Source organism: Aulonocara stuartgranti (assembly GCF_965226115.1).
Source record: "Aulonocara stuartgranti genome assembly, chromosome: 7".
Lineage (NCBI taxonomy): Eukaryota > Metazoa > Chordata > Actinopteri > Cichliformes > Cichlidae > Aulonocara > Aulonocara stuartgranti.
The window spans coordinates 52683510-52708094 of NC_138945.1; the positions used below are offsets into that span (position 1 = coordinate 52683510).

Below are 24585 nucleotides of genomic sequence, written 5' to 3' on the forward strand. Positions count from 1 at the left end.
TTGTGCATTTATAACGTTAATAAAGTTTGCTTGCTTTCTGACTTCATAATAAACAGCATTAAGCCTTGGATAACCGATTTCTTTTCAAAAACTATGCGGCATTATGCTGCCCTCTTCTGTTACAGAGGCAGATTTCATCTAAATCGTGGAACATACGCCCATTGCCATGTGTAGCATGAAAATCTGTAGGGGCTCTATATTATTACAGATAATCAAGTTATTTACTACTAATGATTAGACTAAATGCATGTGGCAAACGGGATGGATAGAAACTGCAGCTGTATGAAAGCTTTTAACAGCTATTGCCATTGTAACATTGTTATCTCTTTCCTTGTTGCAGCGAATCAAATTAGTGTTTTAAACTCGCATCTGGCCGCTTCATAAAATCCCAGTATCAATAAAGTCCTGAAAATGAAACTAATATGCGAATTTCGTCGACGGGATTTAATGTAAAGCTGTTCTCCAAAACCCACAAAGCTTCGGTTTCTTTGTCGCGGCAGCCTGCCAAGGTTCCATTCATAGCAAGCCAATCAGAGAAGAGTTTACTGAGGACTTCCATCCAATAGCGGCGCTGTTTGATGTTTGGCCCTGTTGCGACCGCGGACAGACAGAAGCAAGTGGACCGGTTTGAAGCTAAGCTAATTCAGTCAAATTACATTAAGTTAATTTAGCTTTTTTCACTGATTTCATTTACAGCAAACGCGCTTATCTGTTTTCGAAAAATCAAAGCTATCTGTAAATAGTTGAACCGATAGGCTAACGAGAAGAATTGGGCGTTTATCTTAATAAACCGCTTCTGTCCTGCTAGCTTAATTGGCAGCGGGTAGGCGCCACTTCTGTTTGACAACAGCGCTATTCCGTCACGTTCCCGGTGTTGTTTGTAGCGGCTCGGCGAACTAGCTTCCGTTAGTCACGAAGGAAATCGCTCAGAGATTTTTTAACAATAAAAATAAAGTTAGAATGGCAGAATTCCTCGAAGATCCGTCAGTTCTCACGAAAGACAAGCTGAAAAACGAGCTTACGGCAAACAATGTGCCCCTTCCGAGCGGAGAGCATAAAAAAGAAGTGTATGTGCAGCTGTATCTGAAGAACCTGACCGTACTGAACAACAAGAAGACCCCACCTGCAGACACCTTCTCCAGCGATGAAGAGTTACCTGCCCCGGTGGTGTCAAACAAAAGTCGCTCCGGAAGGGTAAGTTTCTAATTGCTAAAAATTAGGTTTTATTTTTACTTTTTCCCACCTGTGGTTTGATGGTAGTCTCCACGCGTCTGATTGGACTGGTTTATGTTTCGAAAATTGCAACACTAATGTTTCTTCTTTTTTTTTTTTCACCTTTTTTACAGAAAGCTACCAGAAAGACAGACAAGCCTCGCGCGGAGGAAGTGGAGGTGACAGATCTGACTGATGAAGACTTAAAACAGCAGCTGGCAAAGCATGGTGTGGACGTAGGACCCATTGTTGGTGAGTTCCCTGGATTCATTCATTCATGTCCTACACATGCAAAATAAAACAAATGTAATTTATCAAGATGGCAAGAGCACAGATACAAACAGAAAAATTAAAAATATTTTTAAAAAGGAAAATTTTAAAAAAGAAAAAAAGCAATCGCAATAAATCCTTTAAAAACTGAATCAAACAATGATACGAATAGCGTGATATTTTTATACTAATCACAGTCGAAACAGGAAAATCTGGCTTCTTTTTTTTTTTTTTTTTTTTTTTAGTGTAAGATTTGATCTAATTCCAACCCAACCCAAGACTATACAAATGTACAACACCGTAGTCAAAACAAGTCTAGTCCAACAATAAATGTCAAGACCTATGCTGTCATAAGAGAATATGTTTGTTTTAAAGGTAAATTATATTTTTAAACCCATTTTTTGTAACAGCAAAACAGTTAGTCAAGGGTTTTCCAGTTATAAAAATAAAAATGGCAGTGCATTTGTTACACTGTGCCGTGGATTGTTGCTAAATCCACGACTACAAGGAGCCTAATATATTAGTTATGTGAGATGAACATAATTACTTGCAATGATTAAATACAAAGGTGATGAGAGGTCAGGGAAAAGAAACAGATTAGAGTTGGGCTAAATTAGTGAACTAAACAAATCTAAAACTGAAAACAGTCATTTTTAGTAAGTTTGTTTCTACTGTTAGTTACTGCTGGTAACTCCCACTCCACTTATAATAAATAAGAAAAATGCAAAAAGCAACTGAGGAAAAAAAGCTTGAGGAGAGGGAGACGTGCAGATGAGCCTCCACAGCCAGTCAGTACGGTGAATCAGCGAGCATTTTAACCAGATGATAGAAAAAAAACAATATGCAGGCAGATTAACCAATGCATCAAGGCACACCTAACACAAAACGTTTTATGATAAGAATCAAATCCATTGTCCAAAAAAATTATAAAAATCTGTACTATGCAGAACATTGCATAATCATACAATGAAAATGAAATGATACAAAGATACCGGTAAATCTGAAAAGAAAACTAAGGCAAATACTATGCAAACGTTTAATGAAAGGCATGAATTATTTCCCCTTTAATCCCTCTGTGTCCTTTCAGCCTCTACCCGTAAGGTGTATGAGAAGAGGCTGCAGAAGCTTTTGGACCAGCCTCCAGCTGAACCCGAAGCTCCTACTGTCACAACTCTCCCCAAGGCAGACAGTAATCAGAACGGCAACACAAACTCTGACCAGTACAGCGACAAAGAAGACGGTGAGCCCTTGGGGGGGTGTTGGTTGGTTGGGGGTTTCATCGAGGAAAAAGTTTTCAAATTGGTTGCAATAGGCCCATGAGTATTACACATTATACATATTTGTAATATCCCATGGGTATTACAAATACACATCATGATATTGATGTTCCCTCATTTCAATCTTCACACAGAGGAGGTCCCTGCCCCTGAACCAGAGCCAGTTCCTGTGGTAGAGAAGTCTGTGAGGAGCAGAGGAAAAGCTCCTGTCACTGTCAGAACCAGCAGCAAACGGCAGACAAAGGTGAGGCTCACTCTACCAGCTCTGCATCAGTAATAATAATTGGCAGTCTCAGAGTGCAAAGTGTCTTAAGTGGATTTAGTTATTTAATATTATAGATTACTAAAAAGCCAACAAATAGACTAATATTTTTCTAACCCATCTTATTCACAACAATTCCCACAGAGTAAAACAGACCAAGCATAAAGATAAGTTCATGTGTCACTTGACCCACTCTGGATTCAGTTGATGATGTTTTTCTGCATCACCAACTGAATGCATGCACGTTCTCGTCACTCTGCAGCACGCAGAGTTTGCACAGCTTCAGTTTAACTGCAGGGTGCGATGTGGTGGTATTCCCAATGTTCAGCTCAAAAGGGTGAATGTGTAACACATTTCCTCAGCAAAAGGAAATATTCAGTAAAAATGTGACACTATAAAATATTTGGGCATATTGGGGCCTGATAAATGTAAAAAGAAAGAATTACCAGATTTTTTTTTTTAACCTTATTTTTGTTTTTAAGAAAAATAAGAGCCACATGAGGATATTTGTTTCAATTGTTTAGTAGAACAGTATCAGTATAATGTCCTCGTAAGTGGATATCAGGCCCTTGTAGAGCAAAATTGAGTATTTTGGTCTAAATAATCCAAAATGTGATGTCCACATATGTGGACACCAGGTCCTAGGAGGTTAAAGTCAATTTTAAACTAAAACTTCACCAGCTTCAGGCCAGGAGTTGTGGTTAGTTTTATTTAGTATCAGCATCTAGTTAGGTAAAAAGAGTGCCACTAGAATAACACTGAAATCATAACACTAAAGATGTTGACTTCAAGCTCTGCATACCTCACTAACCTGCTCATCTCCCTTCATCGCTCCCCACTATAATTACAGCATAGTTTCAGTTTGCGTGAACATGTTTTATGTTACACTGACAGGTGGTGGAGGAAATTCCTGAAGAGACCCCTAAAAAGGCCACTGAGAGTGTGGTTGAAGATATCCTTGCCAATGAAATAAGCACACCAACCGGCATCAGGTAACACCTGATAATCATGTTTTATGTTATTTGTCTTTATTTGTTTTGAGACAGTTGTATGGAACATGCGAACCGGATATTTGGAAATATTAAAGAACACGACTACTGTGATGTGTTAGAGAGTCGGAGGGCTTTTGACAGTGCTACAGTGCAGACTCCAGCAAGTGTAATTGTTCTTGGTAGCCAAAAAAAAAACTAAACATGGGTTGTTATTAGAGCTGGGCGATAGAACGATAACGATATGTATCGCGATATAACTTTTACTCGATAGAGAAATTAAGCTATCGCGATAGACCTCGCCGCTCTTGTCCTCTTAAAAAAAAAAAAAAAGGTCAGCCGATCCAAATTCAGTAGCGCAGAGCTGAACCAATCACAGCCGCAGCGTCACGTCGCGTGACTTGTTACGTACAGCACAAGTGCCAAGCCGCACGTGTGTTTGTTTGGGAAGCAGCCAGCGGGTAATGGAGGAAATGAGTGTGCCGACTAGAAAAATCAACCGAGCGTGACCGAAGAGAAAACAGATGATGGTTCCAATGCCGGAGAGATTGTCGAACGGAAGAGCCATAGAAGTTCCGTAGTGTGAAGGTATTTCGGCTATTTCAAGTCTGACAAAAAACAGAGTAGCGTGCACTGTAAATTGTGCCGAAAGCAAGTCTGGAAATACAATAAACTGGTGCATGCGTCACACTGTGCGCCACGTTATTGTTTCGGTGAAATGAATTTCTACAATACTGTTAATTCTACTCTCTGCAGTGTTTAAATGCTTACATATACACACAGTTACTGTCCCTCCACACATACGACTCGGTTCTGCTTCTATGCCGCAGCTTTGTTTACTTTTTCCCACCAAGGCTTCTAGACTTCTGATTGGCCAACATTTCTGCACGGTTAGGAATCTAGCGCCACCTGCTGCTTTGGCAGGTTCATAGCAGCGTTTTCCTTCATTTCTGCCTTTACGTGTGGACGGGATTATTTTTTAAAACGAAAACCGAAAATCTCCGTTTTCAAAAATACCCGTGTACGTGTGGACGTAGCCTCAGTCTCTGACTGGAAGCGCTAATTCGTCATTCGGCTTTTGTCAGACTAAAGTAACTGTTAAAACTGTTTGAAAAGCTAAGCTATACAACAAGGAGAGATTGAGAATTTCCTTTTAGTTCTCAGTTTATTTGATATTGACAAAAGTTAGTCAGTTTTGTCTGTTCTTCTGTAAAACAAACTAAGATTTATTTTTAGAATTAATATTTTGTTTCTAAGTGGAATTGACAATTTAGTCTGTTTCGTTTGTTCTATTTTGAAACTTAAACGCTTTAGCGGCTGCCTTTTGTGTAGTTTGCAATATTTGCCTTTATCTATCTGAAAAAGTCTCATGTTCCTTAAGTACATCTACCCTGTTGAACTTATTATGGGAAATAAATATTTAAATAAAAACAAGCTGCTGATTATTTCACATTTTACTTGTGAGCAACGGCACATTTAAATCTTACAAATATAGTTATTTGGCTTATATCGTGATATATATCATTATCGCCTGAAATGAAAAAACATATCGTGATATGAAAAAATCTCATATCGCCCAGCTCTAGTTGTTATAATTTGGAATACACAGAAGGCTGTGACTATGTCTGTTTACTAGGGCTGCTCAATTAATCGAATTTTAATCACGATTACGATCTGGGCTTTCAACGATCATTAAAAATGACTGAGCCGATTATTAGACCCTCCCTCATGCTTTACTCTCGCGCTGCTCCGTGTGGTAAGTCAAGCGCACCGCTCTCCATTTCGAACACGCGTCACAACAATTAAGAGGACCCGAGGGAAGCTCGGAAAGCTAAGCAGAAGTTATTTGGAGAGGAGAGTGACTGCCGTTGGTTGAAAAGAGGTTAAAAAAAAAACTTCAGTGGTGTGGAAACATTATGGGTTGGCGGAGTTAGACGTGGATCAAGTAGACAGTGTGTAAACTTTGCTACGATGTAGTAGCTGCACCACAGAGCAACACTGCAAAGTTGACTAAACATAGATGTTTACATTTTTCATTTATTTCTTATATTGCAAACATTTGCACTGTTATCAGTATTTGCACACTATTTTATATTATTTTTTAAAGTCATTATTCAATACATTGTTATTGTTAACCCTTTAAAGCCGGTCAGAGCAGCACACTCCGTTTTGCGTAACTATTTTTAAATCCCTGTAGAACCTGAACCGCTAAGCTAGCGCAATAATTTGTTTTGCATATGAAACCGGAGGAGTTGTACTTACATCTTATGCCATCAGCTTGTCCTCGGTCACGGTTTCCTTCCACATAAAGCTTTGCAAAAATTGCATAAAAAGCGCTTGCAGGAACAAAAACATAATATTCCAGAAACACGCTTTGCCGATCCATCAGCTGTTCCTAACACTTCCCACTTTGAAAAAGACGTCAACTCGAACTATCGCATTTCCTGCCCGAAACCGGAAGTGATGTCATTTTTGCGGAAAATGTAGTTTTTTACTTGTAGGCCTTAAGTAAAAAACTATACTATACTATACTTATACTAGTGTTTTTATAAGTCATGTTTGACTCTATACTTTTCTGAATAGTTTCTGGGATGCTTAGAACTCGAATTGCACTGCTGGAAATAGTTTATTTTGATGCACGTGCTGTTTTCTTTGCAAATTTGCATCATAGGATTGTTTTTTTTGTTTTTCCTGCAGTATATAAAAATTGCTGTATCTCCAAAATAAAACTATGAAGACACTCAAAATAAATTTCCTGTTGTTGTAAACTATTTTTTGCAACTTTTTTGTATTTAAAGTTTTGAGGGATAAACCTCTTAAATTTCTCCAAATAGAAATATATGTAAACAAAACAAAAACGATTTTCAATTTTTTTGTAGTTTATTGCACTTGTTTGCAATTAATGTAGTTACTATGGACTTAATGCATACATATTATTAAAATATGGGCTATAACAGTTGTATTGATGTATAGCAACTTGAAATGCTCCCACAAATGGCACTACAGCATGTACAAAAAAAATAATATAAGCTCTGGCGGACTTGGTTCTATGGTAGGTCTTAAAGGGTTAAATAAATATCGTCAAATAATCGTGATCTCAATTTCGGTGAAAATAATCGTGATTATCATTTTTGCCATAATCGAGCAGCCCTACTGTTTACTACGTAATGCTAACACAAAGCCAGTAATCTGCAAGGTGTGTAAGTAAAACTGATCAACATTTGTTAGCTCAAACTAAAAATCTGCTTGGCTTTGACACTTTACCCAAACTACATAAAAAAGCTAAACATAGCATACAAAGACTAGAGATGGCACGATACCACTTTTTTATGTCCAATACCGATATCATAAATTTGGATATCGGCCGATACCGATATGAATCCGATATAGTGTGTTTTTAATCAATAAAACTGTTTTTTTTTTAATATCTTGCTGCATTTTGTATAAGTTCAAACTCAAGTTTTAAAAACCCACTAAAGCTATTGTTATACCTGTATGCAAGAAATACACTGCACCCAAAATATTTCATAGTTCAGCAATAATGATCAATCTAATAAACTTAAACCTACTCCATCTTTCCTATTCTGGTATTTTAAGGAGTACTTACCTACTTAACTAATAGGGTTGTAAACTCCCAGCAAAAAAAAATAAAAAATAGGGAACCCCCCCACCCTCCACCTCATGATGCTTAATCGACATAATCAACTTTAATTTGATGCAGTGTGGGAAAAAAAAAAAAAAATAATCCACAGAAATCAATTATTTTTCTACAATATTTAAATAGATTCAACATCTTTCTTCAACAGAACTGCAGACTGCACAGCTGGTACCTTCCCAAAGGGAAAAAGTACTATAGCTTACTAGGGTATATTAGACTTAATAGGTACTATATACAGTAATGGACTTCTATACATTTTACATCAGATTAAACCTTTGGGTGTAAGATTCAGATAATTATTTATTAAAAGTGTTACGTTCTTAGTCTAGGCAAGTATTGAACGCAACAAGAAGTTGGCCCACTCACACACCACCCAAACAAGAATGACCGCTTCAGCCTTCGTCTGTCTTCGCTGGCGTGTTCTTTATGTTACGTTCTAGGCCTGTCTTGAACGCAACAAAACATTGGCCCACTCACACTCCACCCAAGCAAGAACACAAACAACAATCTCTTTTAAAATGCTAAGCAGCCATTTATTTGCTTCAGCAGTGAGCAGTGCCAAAAATAACAAACAAAACTCCCTAATGGTCCCTATGCTTTCTTACCCAAACTGAAAACCAAACAAAAGACAATTCCCTTACCTAACTCGCTACATGAAAAACAGGAGAAAACTTAATCAACAAAAATGGCTTCTCACGCCTACTAGGCTGCTACAGTGAACAATATATACAAGGTGGAAAAAATACTCAATTGCTACTTTACAAATCTATTTACAGCTATTTACAAAACTACAATACCAACATCACAATGATCACGACCCATGACAAACTGAAACACAGGGCTTAAATACATAGAGGGAGCAATCAGGGAATGAACAACAGGAGGGAAACACAGCTGGGGCAAATCAGAACTGACGAGACAAGGAAGCGTAAACTGAACACACTGAGATAAGACAGACCTTCAAAGTAAAACAGGAAACACATAACAGTCACGCCCAACACAAAACACTGACAACATTGGATCGTAACAGCTAGACATTTTAAATGAGAATAAGAAAGAAAAGTATGTCTTTGTGCCCCCTTTTCCCTGTTAATGCCCTATCGGCCCCCCTGGCTAAACTTTGCTAGATCCGCCCCTGCACAGTTACCAGCCGTTAGCTGCGCAGAAATGGATCCTGGTGTAGAAAGTAATATTAAATAAATTCTAACAACAGCTTATCAAGCGTAAACGTGCTGCTGTTGTTCAGCCGCTGGTTTCCTCTTTCTGGCGCGAAGTGGGTGATAAACAAACAAGAGAGACAGTCGCGACAGAAAAGCTGATCATTAATCAGTTTCATGATTGAAGTAGCAGCAGGAGAGGGAGGGAGAGAGGCAGTCGCTCCATATATCTGTTGTTAAGCTTAACGCTGGAATGCTTTACAAACATTCAGAGATGAACTTACACACTTGCTTTACTTCTCTCTGGGATCACTTTCTCAGAGATGAAATGCCGGTTTGGTAGCGAGGCTCCAAATGCTCAGCCTGACCGCAGACAGGTCCCGCACCCACAGCCGCTCTATCACGTGACGCATACTGCTCCGACGTGCTACGGTTATGAGCCGAGTTATGCCATGTTGCAAGTGCTTTTTGATATTTACTGATATTTCTCTCCGATATCGATCCAGTAATTTAGGTCAGTATCGGACCGATACGTAATATCGGATCGGTCCATCTCTAACAAAGACATTAAAAATGGCTGGGAAATGCTGTAAATCACTTGCAGTTCTTTCCATCTACTTGGAGCACTTTTAATAAAATACCAAAACTTATACAAGTTTTTTTTCTGAACACACAAAAAATCAACTGAAGAAAATACTGAATTTTTGTTTTGTGTGCTGACAATATTGGTCACAAAGACTCATAAAAATTCCCATTGAAGAAAACTTCAATCAGTTCCTCTCAAAACCCAGCTCACACTTGAAGTATTCACCTCATGCTCTAGAGCAGCCTTTTATTGAACTACTAAATAAACAAATTGGTATTCTCCTTCTGGCCAGATACGTGGCAGCGCTTCAGCTACAGTTTTGTTCGTATTTAGCAAAAGTAAAATGCAGACATAACTGTACACATTAGTTTTTGATTGCTAGTGAAAAAATGTTTTCTTTACAAATACTCTCTCACTGAACTAACACAGCCAATCCCTCAACATGTTTGTACTCTCTGCTCATATGGCCTTCATATTGAATATTTGTTTTTTGCTTTTTAAAGAACTTATTTTAACATTGCACTCAATAAAAAAAAAACAAATCCTCCCTAACAAAAAATAACTTCAAGGGCCAAATTGCATTATGCAAGTAGGGTTGACGTGGGCCGCGAGTTTGAGATGCCCCTGCTCTAGAGTTTTTGGGGGGTTTTTTTTGTTTTTTTGGAACTAGATTAATTCACATTACAGCACAAAAAGATAATGTTGCTTTATTTTGTGCAAAGAAAAGAAGTTCTTTAAATGGCAAGGTTAAATATTTAAAATCTTTAAATTTGGGTCTAGATCCTTTTGATCTGCTCAGAAAAGATCGTAATATGTGAGCGCGAGCTGTGGGGAAAACTGTTGAGTGCACAGATGTATTTATTTAATTTCAGTCTAATCAAATTTTTCCTGCTTTTGTTTTGGGTTTTTTGGGGTTTTTTTTTTTTTTTTTTATCAGTGCGACCTGCAGGCGTCCAATCAGAGGGGCAGCTGGTCGGCCTTTAAAACCAAGTGAGTACTGGCTGGATGAGTCCCGCGTGAAGACCGATGTCCACACCGAATACAACTTGTATTCTGAGTCTCTGTCCCGGCCGAGCTTCACGGTCTCCCCAAACGCAGCACCGGTTCGACGAAGCTTCCTGCCCCTGCTGCTCAAGCTCCTGCTCCTTGTGGTGGTGTGCGCTTCTCTGTTCTTTGTCTACCAGAACCTGGACGCCGATCAGATCAATACCCTCAAAGGCCTCTCTGACAGCGTCGTCGTCCCGGTCCAAAGCGCCGTGGACAAAGTCGCCACCTACCTGGGCATCAGCGGCAGCGGTGTCACAGAGGGCATCCCCAAGTAAAGACCATCAGCAGCCCCTCGCCATATCCACAGCACCTCCCTGCCGCCCACCACAGCACACCACAACTCAAGCAGTAAACCTTGCTCACCTCTTTTCCTCCATGTGTGGACAGATTTAATTGGAACGATTAAAAATTGTCCTCTCTGGACTCTGACTTTCCTCCTGCCACAAGAGGGAGGTATATTCAAACAGTAGCTTCTGGATAACACTGTTTGTGGCAGTCAGAAGAGACTAATTTTAATGTTGATTTTAATCTGTGAATTGTTTGTGTCTTTGTGTGTATTATAACCCTCATATGTAGAAATGAGTGCAGAACGGAGAGGCCATTTTTATCCGTGCATGGTTGTAGTTTTTAAAGGTCATACTGTAGTTTGTTTTTTTTTCCGACGCCGTGTGCCAGGTGTTTTCTGACGGTGAAGTGCCTGGACACTATTAGCACTTAGTGCCCTCCCGTACATCTACATATATATAATTTTCTTTTTTCTTTTTATCCCCAAGCACAGAGCAGCGCTTATACTAACACCAGAATGTCTACACCCGTGTTTCTTTATCAAATAGGGACGCACTCATGTATCGAATGGTGTTGGTTGTTACTGGCCTTGTTAACTGATCAGCTTATTGGCAAATATGATGACATTTCATTGGCATTGGGGGAGGGGGTTATTTGTTGTGTGTCATCTGTTTTGTGCTAAATGTTCACAGATGGTTTGATAAAATGATATTTAGTTAATATGATGATGATTTATGTGTTTCCCTGCCACAAAAGAGGAATATAAAAACAAGATAAATAAAAGCCAGCATTAGCTTTAGGCCGTACTGTCACTGTAAGCATCGCTGTCAGGCCAAATTTTCACAATCAGTGCGTCATTGGTATCAATTTCAACATTTTCTCTCCAGCTATAGTGTTAAGTAGAATATTTGATTTATTTCTATGGTGCTCAGGTTGATTCAGCTCAAACGTTTTTCATGTGGTCTGTGTTGGGAGGAGGCGTGGTGTAATCAGGTCACATCACTGCATGAGGAAAATCGGCCCACGTTCAAGCATGAATTAGAAGCTTTTTTTTTTTTTTTTTTAATCTTTTTTTAAATAGCTGATCACTGCTAAGATCTCTCATAACGGGATTTGTGATCATGGCTTAAATTTTAATTCTCAGCTTTGTGTATTGTAGCGATTTTTACACTTGGTAGGTTGAGGTTATAAAGTTTACTCTGCTTTCTGCCTCTTGCATCGACATTTTCGTTTAAGACTTGCAAACAGAAAATTATGAGGAAAATAAAGAATTCAGCGATCACAGGTTACTGGTTTCGTCCATCCCTACCAGTCCAGTTCATGTGAGTTTCTACGCGTTGAGTTGTAGTGCTCTGTTGTGCTTTTTCTTTTGTCCTGTTTTTATAAGATTTCTGATCCTTCGGTCCTTTATGCAGGGCTGGCTGTTTAGCGTGCACCCACATAGCCCACCTCACAGGCTGCAGGTGTTTCCAAGAGGAGGAAAGTAAATCCTTTTATTTTTTTATTTTTAATTTTTCCTCTCCTCTTTTTTTTTTCTCCAAACAGTTACCCTCATTTTATTTTTGTCACAAGTTCCGCCTGGGCAAAATTGTAAAGACGCTCCAGGTTTCTCCGGATGGGGTCGTTTATCCGCTTGGAGTAACAAGCAAGGATGCATTTACTCGAGGGGATGTTGGAAGATTTCTCGGTGGCGGGGATTGTTTCTATTTTGATATTTTTCTAAAGTGGCGTGTTCAACTTTTTATAGCATATTGTAAAGCAATACATGCAAGTAATACTGTATCTTAATCTGAACCTTGCTGAGTTAACTCAAGTGATTTGATCATCAGGCAGCTCTCCCACAACGGACAGAAACGGCAGGGGTTATGTGGGTAAGGATTCTGAATCTGTTTATTTATGATAATGTAGGCAGTGTATCATAAAATAAACTTGGTTGTTGCTAGATTTTTTTTTTTTCTTCTGTCTGTGAATCCTTTGAGACCAATAAGTGTTTTATGCATGTTTTGTTTTTCTTTTTTGAACGCCATAGCTTTTCATTTATTGAACATTTGTTGTGATATTAAATAAGAAATCAGATATGGTAGCTTCTGTTGTCATCACTGTAAACTCATGGAGACAATTACAATCTCTGAAGTAAAAATGGTGTTCATTGCTCTCAGAAGCTAGCTTTAATTTGTTTGACAGCGGGCCTCTTCCAGACCAGGCTCCAGGATGGCCCCAGTAACCCTACCCAGGGTAAGGTAACCTGCACCATTGGTCTATAAGTCAAGGTCTTAGTCAGGCCCCTCACCCAGGACCAATTTGCCTTAAGAGACGCTACAAGCAGCAAATTGTCCAGGACAAGATCACTCAGTCACACAGACACCTCCATGACAATAGAGTAGTAGGTCATGGAGTTGAGTTTAGGGGCCTCACTAAGATGCCTACAGAAAGCCTCATAGGTAAGGTGTTTCATGCACGTGGTACTGGGTGAAGACCCAAGACAAGCTGGAGAGATTATGCATCTCAGCTGGTTTAGGTACCTCCCAATATTCCCCCAGAAGATATGTAGGAAGTGGCTGGAGAGAGGGAGGTCCAGGGAACCTCTGCTTGGACTGCTGCCTCCAGGACAGCACGTGCACTGGTGGCTTTTTAAAGGCGATGAAAGAATGCGTTTGCACTTTGCTGCATTTCATGCCTTCCCTCATGAACTGCACACAGTGTTTTATGAATCTTTTCTGCATGAGACTGTATCCCCCTGCTGGTTTACTGGTGTGTGTGCTTGTGTTTGACAAAGTGTCCTCATGACACTCAGATCCAGCAGCGTGTAAAAAAGGACTCAGCGTCCAAATGCTCGGTCAGTCCACACCTGCAGCTGAATCACACATCTATTTCTTGGAACAGTTTAAAGAAAAATACAAGCTGAAATAAGTTTGTTTGTTTGTTTTTTAAAGATAATTGAAAGTCAGGAAATAAAGGCAAAATTACCTAATTTATATTAAGTATATTTACATAGTGAGGTAAAAGGCAGGCCCATCAGAGTGCGTGAGTGTTGTACTGACACTAAAACGCAGGGCTTTTTGTTTGATAATTATTAACTTTGCTAATTCCAACCCAAGACCGGCTAGAAGGACAAACGCCACAAGACCAAATCTGCTGGAGTCACCGGCATGTGGCATTCATTCACCGACTGAATATGTAAAGTAAATGTGACAATAATGTCCGCAACAATAACAGCTCTATTTTTGGTTTATGTTTTTGGAATACGTAGTCATGTTTTGTTATTTTGCATGAAGTGTCAGTGAATGATGTACCAGCTGACTGTGGTGGCCGATGGAGTGCCAAATTGAGTCTTTGCAGGGGACGGAGAGGCTTAGCCCATTAAATCCGGCAGACTGCAGGCTGACAGCACAACAGGAAGAAGAGTAGCCACACCGTACAGCACAACAGAGGAGAGTCTCACTGTAGCCCAAGGAGTTATACCTGGACGCTCAACAAAACAGGTGAACTGCGGTATTTCCGTGTTGTGTAGATAGTATAATTTTATCTTTCTGTTGTTGAAATATGTGTAGCAGTTTGTGACACCTGAATGCCTTTGGCTTTGTTTTGCTTGCATCAGTCCTCTCTTCATTCTCACTTTAGGGTGGTCCATTTCAGTGTGTGCAGAACTGTGAGTCACGTTTAAGTTTACATATACGTAGGGTCTGCTTGTGTTTACAGTGGCAGTCAGAGTATTTTTTTTTTTTAAGGGATTTGTTTTCACAACCACAAATGAAAAGTTTATGTATAAGCAGGGCAATTAGCTAGAAGTTAAAATTCTGCATTACATTAATTTTATAGCTGAGTTTGGGGCTTTAGGCTTTCCTGTTGCTTTGTTTTGTCATCATGTATTCATTATATCTCATCCTCCCCCGCAGTGGCTGTTTAGGTTCAAGTTCAAGGCAGATGTAACTTTTTTCAGACGTCGCAGCCGACTACCTCACTGTGTTGGAGTACCAACCATGCTTCTACTGCAGTTGACTGAGAGTTATGAAAACTGCTGTCACCCTCCCTCCCTCCTTCCCTCCCCAATGACCTTGGATGCTAAGCCATCTCATTAACCGCTCACATTTACATGACTGGAGTGCATGGTGCTGTCAGCTGGTAATCCAGCTTCGGTCTTGGATAATGAATGGATCGTTTCAGCATTGCACTTTCAATAGCAGCATATTCAGCATTCATGCCTGCTATTAGAGACGCACAGGGATGTTAATGTCTGTCTCTTCAAGCATAAGTGCCCCTTGCTTTACATTATTTGCAATTTGCAGTGCATGGTTTTAATCTAATTATTTCTAAACGTATCTGATGGTTGTTTAACAACAGCATCATTTCAGATTCATTACAGGCCAGTGTTTTAAACTGTGCTTAGAGAGACATAAAGCAGGTCCCTTCATTCATTTAGAATAAATTATCAAGCCTTTTAAATAGAAATCAGCTGTTCTTTTGAGACCTCCCATTAGAGGTGAGGTGTAGCAGATGGAAGCAGCGTTAAGGGATTACAGTAACTCCTTTAACAGTCTGCAGTCAGTCAATCAAGTTTGGCATCCGATTATACTGCTACGTCCTCCTCGTTTGGGAAGGAGGGAGGGAGGTGAGGAGCGGAGCTCTGTGCAGCTGACAGCTCCTCCATCTAACCCTGAGTCACATGAGCTCTGTGGGACTGCTGCAGCTGAGCGGATACTTGCCTGGACCGACTGCATTGCAAAACTGTGACTCAGGGAGGTGTTGTGGATGCAGGAGGGGGGACAGAGCTCTGTAGGAACACGACTTAGTCATCCATCCAGGTGGCCATGCTGATTACATGGTGGTATTTATACCTTGCAGCTCGGAGCTTCATCGGACAATGCAAGTATTGCTGGTGTTTTTGTGTCTGGCCATATGTCATTTCAAGGTGAACTCTCTGCAAATAGAGAACGCGTGAGACAGGACCTAATACGTTTCTGTCTGAGAGCAGATCGCCTTCTTCATACCTGCTAGAAAGGGAAATAATGCACTCTCTAGTTGTCCTTGAAGCCTTTTCTTTTTCCTGCCCTCCTTCCTTTGCCTTCAGTTCCATTTCAAAAAAGAGAAAACTGCTGTAAATGATCGAAGTGTCTGAGAAGTGGTTTTCTTCTATGCCACTGTATGTCAGGCTTGCGTTAGAAATCCCTCTGCACTCTGACTTATTTATGAGTTGTGTGCATGCGAGGCTGCACGCAGGACCATTGGCTACTGTCGTGTCTGTGTAAAATGCTTTGCTGCTTCACCTGACCCTAAACGCTCATCCCTTTCTTCTTTCATTTACACTTCTCAGCACTGAAAATGGCTTCAGTCCTGCAGAAACTGATCACACCGCTGTTCAGTGGTCCACCTGAGCCTCCGAGGAATAAAGTTACAGTGGTGGGTGTGGGCCAGGTTGGCATGGCCTGCGCTCTCAGCATCCTACTCAGGGTAAGAGTCTCACTGGTTCTGCCTCTCAGATTACCACGCTGCCTGCTGGGGTCACGAGATGGGATCATACTCAGGCTCTTCCAAGATTGCCACGAGATTACTGATCTCTTGGTGTCTGATCTGACCGTTATCCCTTTACTGCACTTGTTAACAAGGAAACATGTATTTGTAATCAAAAAGGAAGAATTACAGTGGAGTTCTCCTAAAGCTGTTCAGGTTTTATTTTCATTCACTTAAATTAGATAACCCGTTTCACCGTTGGACTGAATCATACATCATAAAACAATTATTTAAGCCATTAGGCTTAAAACAGACTCACTTGAAGCTCTCTATTATGTTCTTTTTTTCAACTAGTTCTAATGGCAACAAGCAAACTGTACTATGGATCGGTTTGACCTTGTCTGATATGTGCAGGAGCTGGCTGATGAGCTGGCGCTGGTGGATGTGGTGGAGGATAAGCTGAAAGGAGAGATGATGGACCTGCAGCATGGCAGCCTCTTCCTCAAAACCCCCAAAATAGTTGCAGATAAAGGCGAGTTCATATCGCAGACAAACACACATACACACACACATGCAAACACACAGGAGCTCAATCTCATAAAGCAGCCTTAGTTTTAATTAAAACTCTTTAAAAAGTATTTACAGGGTGCAGCTCACTATGGAGCTGTTTAAATTTAATTTCCCACCTTTGCAAAGGTTTGAAGGAGAATGTGAACCCAAACTGATCTGTTTTTTAAAATTTGTATTTCAGACTATTCGGTTACAGCTAACTCCCGCATCGTCGTGGTGACCGCTGGAGTCCGTCAGCAGGAGGGGGAGAGCAGGCTGAACCTCGTTCAGAGAAACGTCAACATCTTTAAGCACATCGTCCCCCAGATTGTCAGATACAGCCCTGACTGCGTCATCATTGTTGTTTCCAATCCAGGTTCAGCCAACCACATAGCTCTTCTTTATTTACGTCCTCAGACATGAAATCTTGCAGTATTCACCTTTTAACACTATAAATCTCTCCCTCTCTCTGACAGTCGATATACTGACTTATGTGACCTGGAAACTGAGCGGGCTTCCAAAGCACCGTGTCATCGGCAGCGGCACCAACTTGGACTCGGCACGCTTCCGTTTCCTGATGGCTGACAAACTGGGAATCCACCCGAGCAGCTTCAACGGATGGATCCTGGGAGAGCATGGAGACACAAGTGGTGAGGATGCTGTAGGCAATAACTGTGTATGGTGTGTACGTGCATGAAGGTTGATGGTTTCCAGATGTGTTACAGTGCCTGTGTGGAGTGGAACAAACGTGGCTGGAGTCAGCCTGCAGACGTTAAACCCTGATATCGGCACTGACAGCGACGACGAGAACTGGAAAGAGACTCACAAGAAGGTGGTGGACAGGTAGGCTGGAGGTCGCTTAAATCTAGTTTATGGATACAATATTTTAAAGTATGATCTTTTTAAACTCACCTGCTAGTGGTGAGCCGATATCTCTGTTCACTGATGGGCAAGTTGATAACACAGTCACAGTCAATGCTGGACATGTGCACTGTCAGCAAAGAGCTGCACCTTATTGGTCGGAAACCCTGACATGGGTCAGATTTCAAACTAAGGCCAACATGGAAGCTCATCTGCAAACTTTCTCTTCAATTCTGAAATTCTTCAGGCTAAAAGTCTCTCTTTCTTTCATGCTGGATCAACATCAGCGAGTTTAAAATATTGTGTAGATGAGTGTAGATCTCATCTTTACCGAGTCAACACCACGTCACAATACAATGGCTGACCGTTTAGACACGACACAGACGTATCACCTATCGCTACCTTAGCTGTTACCTGTCGCTGTCTTAATCAATCTCGGTGAATTTTCATGATTTTAGACACTTTAGACATGTTTTTGTTTGTTTGTTTGTTTTACATCTCTTAGTGCCTATGAGGTGATCAAACTGAAAGGCTACACCAACTGGGCCATCGGTCTCAGCGTAGCCGACCTGACAGAGAGTCTCATAAGGAACATGAACAGGATTCATCCCGTCTCCACCATGGTGGAGGTAACAGACGCTCATGTTCATGTACTCGTTAAAGAATTTCCCAGTATTCTTTAAAATATAACTTTAACTAGAATTTTGAATCCAAAATGTATAAAGTGTGAGTGTAATTACCAGTTGTGTTAAATAAAGCTCTTTTTTTCCCAAGCCACTTTTCTGATAGTAAGAGTGAAACACTAAGCCAAAAAAGAATCATCAGATGTAATCATCTGTTTGGATAATCATTATATATTCCAAAAGGCAAGTTTCAAGGAAAAACGCAGAACATTTGCAGGTTCAGTCGACACGTTCTCTAGAGTTGAAGCCCGGCAACCTCAGTCACCAGAGCAAGGGTGGGGAACTCCAGGCCTCAAGGGCCTGTGTCCTGCAGGTTTTAGATATCACCCTGGGTCAACACACATGAATCAAATGATAAGTTCATTACTAGGCCTCATTACCGGACATGTTGAGGAGGTAATTTAACCATTTAAATCAGCTGTGTTGGATCACGGACACGTCTAAAACATGCAGGACACCGGTCCTTGAGGCCCAGAGTTCCCCACCCCTGGGCTAGAGCATAAGACTGTTGATCTCAGGGTCGTGGGCTCAAGCTCCACGTTGGGTGTTCAGATTTCAACTCCACCCCCTTTGAGCTTGTGCGAGTACATATGTAATATATTTCATGATGTGTAGATGCACTAGATCAGCGGTGTCGAACTGCAGGCCTCGAGGGCTGGTGTCCTGCAGGTTTTAGATGGGTCCTTGAGCCAACACAGCTGATTTAAATGCCAAATGACCTACTCAACATGTCTTGAAGTTCTCCAGAGACCTGGTAATGAACTAATCATGTGATTCAGGTGTGTTGACCCAGGGTGATATCTAAAACCTGCAGGACACCAGCCCTCGAGGCCTGGAGTTCGACACCCCTGTTCTATACACAGTAATGTCATATTTTAATACTTAAAAAACAATTGCTTTCCCTATAGTTCCCCTCTTTAGACCTCTATAGCAAGTCTTTGTTATGACGCTAAGCCCTTCCACATAAAGACAGTGTGCTTTGTCATTAACAGGGCATGTACGGGATCAGTGACGAGGTCTATCTGAGTCTGCCCTGCGTGCTGAACAGCGGGGGTGTGGCTAGCGTGATCAACATGACCCTGACAGATGAAGAGGTGGCCCAGCTGCAGGCCAGCGCTAACACACTCTGGGACATCCAGAAGGACTTGCAGGATGTCTAACCTGCCCGCAGGGGGAGCTAATAGCTACACCTTCCTGACTACTCATGACCTTCAGCATCACTCCACGGTCACACCAGAAAGCTTTGCCCCTCTGCACCTTCAGCCTACTGCACTATGTAGATTCCCAGATTTTTGGAGGGGTTTCATCCAGCCAGATTTAGCCGTAGGGGTCAGTTTGTGCACTTCTGCTCGCTGGAGACCAAAAGGTGACCCCAATAATGAGTGAGATGCTCTGACTCATTTGTCCTTTGCTGTGTTGCACTGTGGGACCACGTGTATGTTGCTTTGGCAACTAATAAAAGAAGCAGGGACTAAAGCAATAAGTGCAGTGTTTCAGTTCTTCAGTGTTGGCTATTTATGTAGCGTGATAGAAATCTGTGAACATGGGCTTTCTCTTTTGCTGAAAGTGAAGAGCAGAGTGTTACATGTGGCCTATGATCTAACAACATGGTTCAATAAAATAAATCCTAAAACCCTGCTGGAAGCTCATGGTGATTTTACTGGAATGTATTAGTCGATGAACTCTGTCTGATCCCGATCGTCTACCTCCGACACGGCTCTCTCAGTGACCGCTGTGAAGACGGCGCGATGATGAGTGACTGATAGTTTGTCATCCTGGTGTTAATCACTTCATGGTGTGAATGAGTGACTGGCGTAATTGTTTTAATAAGTTGACAAGGATGAGTGTAAATGGAAATCCATCCATGCGTCACACCACCAAACTGCACATGATGACAGTCAAATGAAGAGAAACTCACGCATAAATCAGACTCTAACATCTTGCAGACGGACATTTTCATTTATTTTGCGCATTTTATTATAAGTTAAGTCAAATTTGCGACACGCAGACAAACATCAACAATAACAATAAAATGTAACAAGCAACATAAGAAACAGAAAAACATAGAACTGGGCTCTGATGAATGTTCACAAGTGGGTTCTATTCACCTCCTGATAGTCCAGGTGATTATCTGGATTGCCTGCATCTGAGGATTAAAAAAAAAAGAGCCATAAATAATCTTAAAGCAGTTCAGGAGGATCTGGTAAGTCAGGGTGTTGGTGGTGATGAATTCCAAGGTTTTACCTTCTTCTACAGCTCGCTGTAGGAGTTCCAGTAAAATGGATAAAAGCAAAGAAGAGCCTCGGCCATCGCTGTTCTGCTTGTGAGTCCCTGCAGAGAATCGGAGCAGAAATGGCAGTATTTGGAAAAGAAACAAAAAACTGTGCAACCAACAAAATACAAATATAGCTGTGTGAAGAGGAGACTAAGATTTCCTCTTTTTTATCTTCCGTATGAAACCCTCGGAAATAAACACCCAGGATCAGGCTGATGAAATCACATATGTGGCACTTCACCCTCTTAACGCCTCGTGTATCATATTTGACACATACAGTTTTTGAGACTTCTACATCATCAGTGGGGATTGTCTAAAATCTAAATAAATTCCACAATACACTTTGTTTTTTAAAAAAAAATTAATTTTCTGGTAATTATTTCATTGTTCAGGCTTTAAAGGGTTAAAACAAGGAACACAAAATTAATAAGTAAACATAACAAAATGTAATATTTATTATGATTTCTAACTCTGGTAATAAGCCATCACTTCAAACATGATAGCAAAATAATTTATTCATGGAGTTTTTACTCTGATGGAAATAAAATACCTGCAAACTAAAAAATTTAACAAACTCTTAAAACTGCCTAGGATTAAAAAGAAGAAGAAGAAGAAGAAGCTCTCATTAATGACTGATTTCTGAAACATTAGTAAATGTTTCAGAAAATGTAACCAGTTCAAAATCACAATATCAGCCTTATTTCTAGAGTACATTTAAAACAAACAAGCTCGACCATAGTGCTTTACAAGTTAGTGTAAAACAAACAAGATCAATAAAATGAATAAAATCAAGTAAATCATTAAAAAACTAACAAATACAATAAATGTGAGTAAAAACAAACTAAAACAAAAAGTTACCACAATATTAAGTACAAACTTATTCCAAAGGATGATTTCTTACAAATGAATACAGGCTCCTAAGAGCCAAATACAATACTAGTCAGCTTACACAGAATATTTACTTGTTTATCTGATTACACTACTCGAGCTGCATCATGTATTCACACACCTGAGTGAAAAGTGCTTCCTTCCTCTCTTCTGGCACGCTCCAAAAATGAGCGGCGTCCCTCTGTAAAAGATCAGCACACTATATTGTTTCGATCTGATAGACGTCTAAAATCTGGGTGACTGTTTGCTGCCGTCAGTGCGTTCTTACGTGCTCCTTTCAGGTATAGGATCGCCTGAGAAGTCCAGTTTCTCCTCTGAAAAGGGAAAAGAAAATTCTGTTCCAGCTCAGGCTGATCAGGGTTAAACATGACAAAAGAAAAATACCGACTAACCTGTGGAGCAGTCCAACACTGAGAAACCAGCGACAGCAAAAGCAGCGTGACTAGTAGAGACATTGTTGAACTCTGCAACAGAACAAGAGGGGGAAAAATGTTTTTCTGAGAAGTATACGTTTAATTACAGTCATCCAGCACACATCTATTTCTCTGTGTTTAGATGTAAACTCACTGTAAACAAATTTTAAAGCACCTCATCGGCATCTAGATGCCAGTAATTTACAGTAAAATGTTTGCAGTAACTTTACAGTAAATTACATTTTCTGTCATTTTTATTACAGTAAATGTACTTTAAATTAAATTACAGCCACTACCTTCAAGTAAATTTACAGTTGGACACCAGTAAGTTGCGGTTTGTGTACATTATACAGTTAAAATGTATTTATAATAACAGTATTTGTAGCATATTTTCATTAATAGTGTTTTATTTTACTTCAATTTATAGCATTCTGACTTTGTTACATGTTACTAATGTAAACACACTATAATAAATCTCTGTAAGCAGGTTTAAGAAATTGCCCGTGTATTTTTAGCAAGTAAACTTCTCCTGTACACACAATTGTGAGCTGTTGTATTGTACTAACACCTCACTATACTAACTACTACTGAATGACAATAGTTACATGTTTTCTGTCTGTGCTTTATTAGCTTTATGATTTATTATGCTGTATTGTGTTATAAACAAATTTTATTTTGCTCATAAATAGTAAAAGGTAGACTTAGAAAGTAAAAGTTTAATTTACTTAATTTTTTCACATTTAAGAAAATTAAAATATTATATATAACTAAGAAGAGGGATATCTTACCTTTTACTTTAAGCGTTGTGCTCTCCTGCAGGTTGCAGCTGGTTTAAATGTTTAATGTTTCCCTGTCAGTGCAGTCACATCGTTTGTAAGAAAAAAACAACCGATGACGCTGACAGGTGTCTTAATCACTTCACACCTACTTCTTCAGCTGACGGTGCTGTTAAAGATGTCGCTGCACATTAATCGCAAACGCATGAGAGACACTCAAACTTTTAAGTCTTGCAAGCAGCAGAGTATTTTCACAGGGTCACTGCAGGACGACAACGCCGGTGAGATTTTATGAATGAAGTTGATGCGGTGAGCAGTGATGAGGTGGCAGGTGCAGATGCCAGAATAAGACAATTCTAGTCCTTCAAGGGCCCTGTGTAATCTGCAAATCTATTTTATTGGCTACAACTGATTTGTCCATGACTTCAGTAGGTCTTCTCCCAAATTGCGGTCATCATTGTGAGGAGCACTACTTGCTCATAGGGGGCGGAGTCATATGATTGTTCAAGTGTCTTGGTAATATTGCAGGGTCTTTGTCTCTTTAATATAAAGCCTTGGGGCAACTGTTGTTTTGAACTGCAGCTATGTAATAAAACTAAAGTGAATGGTGGTCTTTGCTAAAATAAGACCAGCACTGTATTAATGTGAACTATGGATGAACTTAAGTCTTGCCGTGGCTTAAGTGCATTGGTCCTTCAGCCAGGTGAGCTAAAAATATACACATACTAATACTAGAGATGGACCGATCCAATATTACGTATCGGTATCGGTCCGATACTGACCTAAATTACTGGATCGGATATCGGAGAAAAATAAAAAATGTAATCCGATCCATTAAATATCACGAAAGCACCTCACAAAACTTGCAACACGCCGTAACTCACCTCAGAACGTTAGCAGTCGGAGCAGTATGCGTCACGTGATAGAGCGGCTGCGGCATGCGGGACCTGTCGGTGGTCTGGATAGCATTTGGAGCTTCGCTAGCAACCTGGCATTTCATCTCCGACAAAGTTATCCCGAGAGAAGTAAAGCAAGTGTGTAAGTCCATCTCTGAATGTTTGTAAAGCATTCCTGCGTTAAGCTTAACAAGCGATATATGGAGCGACTGCCTCTTCTTGCTGCTACTTCAATCATGAAACTGCTTAATGATCAGCTGATCGGCTTTTCTGTCCGAGTCCGTCTCTCTGGTTTGTTTTTGGCCCACTTTGCACCAGAAAGAGGAAACCAGCAGATAAACAGCAGCAGCACGTTTAAGCTTGATCAGCTGTTGTTAGAATTTATTTAATCTTACTTTCTACTCGAGGATCTTTTTCTACATAGCTGAGGCTGGTAACCGTGCAGGGGCGGATCTAGCAAAGTTTAGCCAGGGGGGCCGATAGGGCATGAACAGGGAAAAGGGGGCACAAAGACATACTTTTCTTTCTTATTCTCATTTAAAATGTCTAGCTTTTAATAAATAATTATCCGAATCTTACACCCAAAGTTTTAATTTGATGTAAAATGAATAGAAGTCAGTTACTGTATATAGTGACTATTAAGTCTAATATATATACCCTAGTAAGCTATAGTACTTTTTCCTTTGGGAAGGTACCATCTGTGCAGTCTGCAATTTTGTTGAAGAAAGATGTTGAATCTATTTAATATTTCTTGAAAAATAATTGATTTCTGTGCATTTTTTTTTTCATACTGCATCAAATTAAGGTTGATTACGTCGATTAAGCATCATGAGGTGGAGCGTGAGGGGTGGTTCCCTATTTTTTATTTATTTATTTTTGTTGTTGCTGGGAGTTGGAACCCTATTAGTTAGGTTGCTTAATATTTACGCTAAGTACTCTTTAAAATACCAGAATAGGGAGGATGGTGTAGGTTTAGGTTTATTAGATTGATCAGTATTGCTGAACTATGAAATTTTTTTTTTTTTGCATACAGGTATAACAGAATAGCTTTAG

General features: G+C 40.2%; 3 protein-coding genes across 5 annotated transcripts; 2 read left to right on the forward strand and 1 right to left on the reverse strand.

The window, feature by feature from the left end:
• The first annotated feature begins 497 nt into the window (after window positions 1–497).
• tmpob (thymopoietin b) lies at window positions 498–12819 on the forward strand. Its single transcript, XM_082539790.1, has 6 exons — window positions 498–1194; window positions 1347–1464; window positions 2570–2722; window positions 2894–3003; window positions 3916–4013; window positions 10349–12819. Exons 1-6 carry the CDS (start codon window positions 961–963, stop codon window positions 10731–10733), a joined length of 1098 nt encoding a protein of 365 aa, XP_082395916.1. The 5' UTR covers window positions 498–960; the 3' UTR covers window positions 10734–12819.
• A 1286-nt stretch (window positions 12820–14105) lies between these two features.
• ldhbb (lactate dehydrogenase Bb) lies at window positions 14106–19922 on the forward strand. Of its 3 annotated transcripts, XM_082539793.1 has the most exons (9): window positions 14106–14225; window positions 14365–14392; window positions 16055–16191; window positions 16606–16723; window positions 16943–17116; window positions 17217–17390; window positions 17466–17583; window positions 18107–18230; window positions 19277–19922. In XM_082539793.1, exons 3-9 carry the CDS (start codon window positions 16063–16065, stop codon window positions 19442–19444), a joined length of 1005 nt encoding a protein of 334 aa, XP_082395919.1. In that variant the 5' UTR covers window positions 14106–14225; window positions 14365–14392; window positions 16055–16062; the 3' UTR covers window positions 19445–19922. The 3 variants fall into 3 exon arrangements, with proteins under 3 accessions (XP_082395919.1, XP_082395918.1, XP_082395917.1); XM_082539792.1 differs by lacking the exon at window positions 14365–14392 and having other exon boundaries at window positions 14118–14225; XM_082539791.1 differs by lacking the exons at window positions 14106–14225; window positions 14365–14392 and adding an exon at window positions 14431–15606.
• A 315-nt stretch (window positions 19923–20237) lies between these two features.
• LOC309709660 (spexin prohormone 1-like) lies at window positions 20238–23362 on the reverse strand. The gene is made up of 6 exons (XM_082538403.1): window positions 22649–23362; window positions 21840–21911; window positions 21716–21761; window positions 21569–21628; window positions 20529–20615; window positions 20238–20430 (listed from the first exon to the last, which is right to left on the reverse strand). The coding sequence occupies exons 2-6, from the start codon at window positions 21900–21902 to the stop codon at window positions 20372–20374; spliced, it is 315 nt and encodes a 104-aa protein (XP_082394529.1). The 5' UTR covers window positions 21903–21911; window positions 22649–23362; the 3' UTR covers window positions 20238–20371.
• Between the last annotated feature and the right edge of the window lie 1223 nt (window positions 23363–24585).